Source organism: Patiria miniata, unplaced genomic scaffold (assembly GCF_015706575.1).
Source record: "Patiria miniata isolate m_02_andy unplaced genomic scaffold, ASM1570657v1 HiC_scaffold_3, whole genome shotgun sequence".
Taxonomy (NCBI): domain Eukaryota; kingdom Metazoa; phylum Echinodermata; class Asteroidea; order Valvatida; family Asterinidae; genus Patiria; species Patiria miniata.
In genome coordinates this window covers 40,544,724-40,552,017 of record NW_024037069.1, presented here as the reverse complement: position 1 = coordinate 40,552,017, position 7,294 = coordinate 40,544,724, and the positions used below count along the sequence as shown (strand labels likewise).

At 39.8% G+C, this 7,294-nt stretch overlaps 1 protein-coding gene across 3 annotated transcripts in view; it reads right to left on the bottom strand.

Moving 5' to 3' along the window:
- Nucleotides 1–721: 721 nt before the first annotated feature.
- Nucleotides 722–7,294, bottom strand: part of LOC119737869 — a 33,685-nt gene continuing 27,112 nt past the window's right edge. For all 3 annotated transcript variants that reach the window (XM_038212501.1, XM_038212503.1, XM_038212502.1), the window contains 2 exons: nt 5,770–6,036; nt 722–3,749 (listed from right to left, as the gene is read on the bottom strand). In XM_038212501.1, the coding sequence (XP_038068429.1) occupies nt 781–3,749; nt 5,770–6,036 (3,236 nt within the window). In that variant the 3' untranslated portion in view covers nt 722–780. The remainder of the gene's footprint in view (nt 3,750–5,769; nt 6,037–7,294) is intronic.

Here is a 7,294-nt window from a genome sequence, read left to right as displayed (position 1 = left end):
CCTCAAGGCTAAGGCCAAGGCCAAGGCCCTGTTTTATAACATGACCACTAATATAGAACTAATTATAGTCACATGACACATCATCACGAATCGCTCATTAAGAAGAACAACTTGTCTTAATTGCAATCAACATGCTCGCACACACTGTTTTATGACTGCATTGTATCTATTAAAGCATAAGTTCAGGTCTTCTTGAATATGGTTTAACTAAAACAAAATAACGATTTACCTTTATATTGACGCACAATTCTCCCAAGTGTAACAAAAGGGGATCCAAGAAACTGATTTTGGAAATTTTAATTTGCTGGGCCAACATGGTCAGAAATTTTAGCATTATCTAAAATAGATACATGCAAATCTTTAGCACTTATCAGGAAGATATATACAACCAACCAGATCTATTCCATAATTGTACACAATTTAAGTGATCATCTCATTAGTCCCACAAGTGTACAGAATATTGTTGCAGCAAATCTACTACAATGGTAACAAAATATGATGCTATAAAAGTGGAAGTGTGCCCAGCACACAAGTCTATAGGGTGTTTCCCTCCTACATGGTAACACGTTTAAAATGGTAACAGCAAAATTTCAAACAGATTTATCTGGAAAATGCAAAAATCTATGGGCCTTGAAGAGCCTTGACTCAAAATTGCAAGGCACTGATCCCTCAAGGCCAAGGCCAAGGCCAAGGCTTTTGCCCTCAAGCCTCGAGGCCAAGGCCAAGGCCCTAAGGTCCAGCCTTAAGGCAGCCTTAAGGCCAGGGCCCAGCATCAAGGCACTACATCACTGGTATCTTGACATTTGGAAGATTTTCTTTAACAACCCGTTTTACAAGATTGCAATCGAGATCGTTGTTCCCAAGCTCCAAATCGTGCAGGTATTGAAAACCTTGGAGATAGATAGTAAGAGCCTTCACTGCTCTCAAACTGAAACTGTTGCGTGAAACATCCAGTGATACCAAATACTGCGCAGCAGAAAGTATGCGAGTCAAGCCTGTCATGTCATCATCATCAAGGCCACAGTCTTTTAATGTCATACGCTCCAAGGATGGAGTAACAAGTGAAGCCAAATCCCTCACATGACCATGCATGTTGGTTCCAAATACTTCAAGTCTGCTTAAATTGCATCCCTCAGTCAGTGCATTTAGTAGGCCAGTGACATATGATGGTGATAGGGAAAACACCCGGAGGCTTAACCTCTCAACATGAGTGTAACGATGGCTCATGCATCCTGCAAGCCACTCGATATCAACGACACTCAGAACAAAAACCGTTAATATGAGCTCCATTTGACCGAGGAGCCGTTCGTCTAATGATCCGAATGTTTCCTCAAGCAGCTCTAGCTCTTCTCTCCAGCGCTCCGACATGGTGTAGTGTATATATATCCCTTCGGACAGATCAGCCCCGCCAAGATTTTGTTTGAGCTGTTGTACCTTCTGATATGAGTTGCAGACAAAATTACCCTCCATACTTTTTTCAGAATTGTGTTTCAGTTGTGGAAGATATTGCTCCAATACTTGCTCGACATCATCATCAAAGACTCCAAATACCAAACAGGTCAGGTTAGAAAGAGCCCGAAAATGACCTGCTAGTGTCTTCACTGCCTTCAAACTGAATGCATTTTTATCAAGAAAAATTCCGGTCAAACCATGCCCGTTAGGGAGGAGGCTGACAACGCCCTCAACGTCAGTATCATCCAGTCCACAGAAACTTAACTCCAAGGTCCTCAAGGATGGTGTAACAAGAGGACCCAATCTAGCAACGTGACTGTGCATGTTGACGCGAGATACATGTAAACCGTGTAACTTACATCCTTTCAGTGCATCCGCTAATGCGCAGGTGTCATCATGCGATATGTAGGATACATGGACCGTCCATAATTGATTTGGTAAATGGGAAATGCACTCTGCTAGACGGTTAGCATCAACATTTTCACCATCACGAATACCAACCTCAATACCTAACAATTTCTTGTTTAGCAATGCCCTATCCGCTGCTTGAAGTGTTTCCACAAGTAGCCGCAACATCTCATTAGATTGATCCCGCAGGACACAATCGATGGTCATACTCCGAATGTCACTTTTGCAACATCGAAAAATATCTCCAAGAACTCGCAGGTCGGCACATGAATTGCACTCGATTCTGAAGGTTGTCCAGTTTAGTTTAATACCAGACTCTGTAAGGTAATAGTGCAGTGCTACTAAGTCCTGTTGGCCGTAGCAGGAAATTCTACTTGGAGGCCATAGTTTAGATGCTAGCCTTTTTGAACCAGACTCAAACAAACACAATCGTGCAACATTGTCGTCACCGTGTCCTACACGGCTCAGGATGAGGGCAGCAGCCTGTTTTGATAAACCGCAGCAAAATCGAAGCACATATTCTACTTTCGAAACACCGAGTGCTATGATTTTATCAATATATCGACGGAAGCTCTGTTCATCACTATTTAGCAAACTGATAAGGTAGTGTGCCGCGCAGTATTCTAGGTGGGACTTATGAAGAAAAGTGACAACTTCAACACTCGTCACACGGCTCGAGACAGTTTCTCTCTGCAAGATACCCATTTGACAACCGTCCTTCAAGACAGATTCGTCCCTACTGAACTCTTCTGGGGAGAAATGAAGTCTTTCTCCATCTAGAAGCCCATCTATAGCAACTTGTCCCGATCCCTTCAAGATTTTGTTCATTACTTGCTGCTTATCAGCATCACTGAGTGAGTTAAAGCGGCGTTCAACAAGAACTTCTGCAAATTCAGTGTACACAGTTGTTAACTTGTCTGGCAATGGTAATGATGGGTCAGGTCTGTTCGGCCAAAGCACACATAGCATACATGCAATGATTGGACTCAGTGACAATTCCTGGAGAGAGTGGTGTGATTTCAACCACGAAATTAAGTCTTCTCCGGATGCGATATTGTCTGGAAAGTGTGCTTTGATAAACTTATCTCTGTTATCGACTGTAAAGCCCTTCGTTTCAACCCTGGCATAGCCTTGGAAGCCCTGAATTACATCGTCGACCATGTCTGGCCGTGTTGTCACCAACACACAGCTTTTGATCAATACCTTGTTTGTCAACAAATCATTGATTGTATATACACCCTCGGTAGATTGTAAAATGTGGCTCGGTATTTCATCCAACCCATCCATCAAGAATGCGACCTTATCTTCGTTGTCACTGATAACCTTTTTCACATCTGACTTGGTCAGTTTGTCAGTGCGCTGCAACAACTGATCAAAAATTTCATCTATGACACAACTTGTCTTGAATTGACTCAACTTCAACAAGAACAGGAGCTCGAATTTGGCAACGTTTGACCCTTTACGTAATTTGGCAACTTTTGACACTTTACGTAATTTGGCGACTTTTGACCCTTTACGTAATTTGGCAACTTTTGACTCTTTACGTTTCTTCCAAGTATTCGCTATCGTCACACATAGAGTCGATTTGCCGAATCCAGCCCCACCTGAAAGAAGAACCATTTTCTCCCCTACCTTCTTTTCATCATACATATCCTCCCATGTGTCCAGTTGCTCTGTTTTGGGTCTATTCAAAATCGTAGTTTTCCCATACATTTTCACGTCTTCACGTGTTGTTTGCTGACCACTCTGAAGGAGATTTAAATCAATATTGAACTCATTAACACCCAACGCCAGTGACCTGGAAGACGTTACGATTTCTTGGATGAAGCCTGTATGTTCTTCGTAGAAACTAAAAAGCAGCTGCTGGCAAATCTTCAGATGATCAGGACCTGTTGGTCAAGGGAAGGTGTCAATATGGAAAAAAATGAGGCGACAATATATTCCATGATTATTACTCAATTGTACGTTTCGATGGAGCTTTGTATGAACCTAAACTATACTGTTGACCGCACATCTACATAAAACTGCATTGACATATATAGATTTGAAATGACTATTTAACTTTCGATTTTGTTGCGGAAATAATATGGCTACCTACCAGGAGGGGTGGATTCTTGCTAATTTGTTCTCCCCCCCCCCCCTTCCCCTCAAAAATTGGTCTCGCAACGCATGTGCTATAAATGTATACTTTCTCCAAAATGTTTTTGCTGGTAGCTTCCTGCACTCTCAAAAAAACTTGGGTTAGATTCGACCTGACATACCTGTGTGTCAAAATGACAATGTTTCGTGTCAAAACGACAATTTTTCGTGTCAAACTTACAATTTTCAAATGGCCAATAAAAGTGACTCCATAAAGTGTCAATTTGACCTGAAAAAGTGTTATGTCAAAACAAACCTGATCCAGATTCCGGGTCGAAATCGACCAGGAACTTTAAGTGTGTAAATCCAGCAAAGCCACAACTTCTTTGCATTTCTTTGCACTTTGAACTTTCAAGAGACATTAAAGGGTCAATGTAATGGATTTCATTCCAAGAACGTTTTGGTACCTGTGTTCCTAAAGTGATTTCAAAGCAACAGCGCCCTTAGTCGTCAGGAAAAGCATAAAACATTTGAAATGTTTAAAACAGTGAGCTTTGCATTTTGTTTTACCAAAAATCGATGTCTTATATAGTTTTCAAACATTTCTGAAGATTGGAAATTTGCTACAAATATGCACCCGTATAAAACTTATTTCATGGACACTATAAGCATCCTGTTAAGTAAAAGTGGTTGAGCTCTACCTCCAGCAAATATCCTCAAAACCTCCTGGTAATTGTTGAATTAAAGAACACGAAGTTAATTAGAAAGCCACCACATTGCAGGAACCATTTGATTTAGCATTGTGATGTTTTGGGAACTTTAAGGGCGCCAAATTCACCAATACATATCTGGTTTAGCGGTCTCCTGGGCATGTGATATACTTAATGCAGTATGAGAATCATTAAAACAACAGTATGATCTTTCGGTTTTTAAGAAGGGAAACTTAAAATTGCTGTTTCACAGCAATCACAGCAAATCAGGACCCATCGATAAGATATGTGCGGGATTATACAAGACCTGAATAAATCCTCCTCTGATTGCTTGGTAGTTGATTTTCTAAGTTACTCTTTTTTTAGGGAAACAAAAATTATTTACTTTTGAACAAGACATCGACCAAAAAGAAAATCGGTCAATTTTTAGTTATTGAATTATGGCTTATTACTCAGACAATAATTCTTTACTCGTAGGGAAGGCTGGTTGCCGCCACACAATCACTTTCGGAAATGTATAGACCATGAGCAGTCTGCTTGCAAAGCGGATCTGTTTGTGCTCAATACAAAACCTTTTTTGGAGGATTATGGACGTCGGAAAAGGGGGAAAACAAAGTGTTTTGGCTGGAAGAAAACATAGTAGTTGAAATGTATTAAGAAGAACAACAACTGCACTTGTGGAGGAGCACGGTGTACGCAACTTTAAAGTTTGTGTGTCGCTGCCTTTAAGATGATCGTTAGCAGTAAAGAAATCACAACAATTTCGTGACACCTGAATCAGTGGTGTCCCAGAAATGTACCAAGCAAATTATAAAATATAAAACACAAAATATTGCTTTTAAAAAGTCCGATTGCTGCTTTTCTGTCCTAATTTGTTGCCTTTTTTAAAGAGAAAAAGAAAAGGTTTCGTTTAATAATTTCTTTCCGTTTCATTGAAATAAGAAAATATAATCATAGACATCGAACCACTTTCAGAAACGAACTCATAAGTAGAGCAAATGGCCTAGATTTAACCATTTTTTGCAATGTCACTAAATACATGTTTTCAATTTCTGAAAATAGCGTTTTTCTTTAATTCATCTTTGCATTAGGCATACAAGGAGCCAAGACGTGTACTTACCGTGCAGAAATCCGGCAATGTCTGCTCTTCCGATGCTCTTCAATGCTGTACACAACTTGGTGATCTGCTGTTCAACACTGGTGGACTGGGCCTGTTTCCATTTTGTAAGCATATCGAGACCTTGCCTCATGGTATCCTTTGGGTGATTTGTCTCGATAGTCTCAACCTCTGTTATGGTAAAGTCCAGCTCCTCAACTGCCAGTGTTACCCATTCACAAGCAAGCATCATAGCGACCCTGAACAGAGATTTTTCATCTAAACATGGTTCTGCAAAAAAAATGATAGAAATACATATAGGCTTACTAAGAAATATTATGGATAATGCACGCCCAGCAGACAAAAAAATGTTCAGGGCCTAAGGTAACCCGAGCTACCAGATTGTTTGGTGCCAAATTGCCGATCTCACAGTTTTGGTGCAATAAATTTGACGCCAAAAAAAAAATGGTATGTCATCCAATTGCTAACTTAATATAGGTTTCACTATCCGAATATTTCTAATCATTTTCATTACCAGCCATTCAATTTGGAGAAAATGTTTACACATGTGATCAAATTGGGGTTTCTTCTTCATTCGGTGCATTCCATTTCAATTTTTAGGCATCCAAGATTTTACTCTGAATGTTCTGTTTCGTTTGGGGGCATGCATTCTATTTCGTTTTGGTGCATTCAATACTTTCTTTCTTTTTGAAATCTTTTGATGGTTGACGCTTTCAAATTAGCGAACGTCGGTGCACTTGATTTTCGTTTCTTTTCCACTTATGGGCAATTAATTTCTGTAATAAGATTGCTTAATTGAAACGCTCCCCCCCCCCCCCCCCCCCCCCCCCCGTAGCTACGCTGATGTATTTAACATTATTTTAAAGTTTTGTTTTTCCATGTTTAAAGGGATTTTTGGTGCCTTATCCGTTTCTATGCTAATACAAAGTTCCATTTTCATGAGGAAATTTGTGATGTCATTCCGGGCAGACTAATGTTACACGGTTATTTCAGCACAAAAAGTTGCTACAATTGTGGCTATTTTGCTGTCAGAAATTCCTTTTCTTTGGTGCTTCGTTGTTATGATGGTACATGGGCAACCCTTTTCAATGAGCAACCCTTTTCAAATATGGTTTCAAATATCACATTTTGGGTTCACAATTTGAACAGAAAACCCCTACACTGAACAGTGTCTTCCTGAAATGACACCACAGCAACAGCGCGCTCAGTAGAACGGAAAAGCATGGACACTTTTAAATGTTTACAGAAGTACACTTTGCGATAAGATTAACCAAAACAGAATGTAAAATATATAGTTTTCATATATTTACGAATATATAGGTTTTCCCGGACAATTTTGGACAATATGTACATGAATTTGTACAAGAAGCATTCGTTTTCGTGCGAAATAGAATGAACGTTCAAAATCCCTGTTTCTATTTTACAAATGATAATTCTACTTCCATGAAAGTGTATTCAGTCGTAAACAAAATCAGCGTACGATTTCCCAAAATGTGCCCTGATTTTAGAATATTGACATTTCATTTTA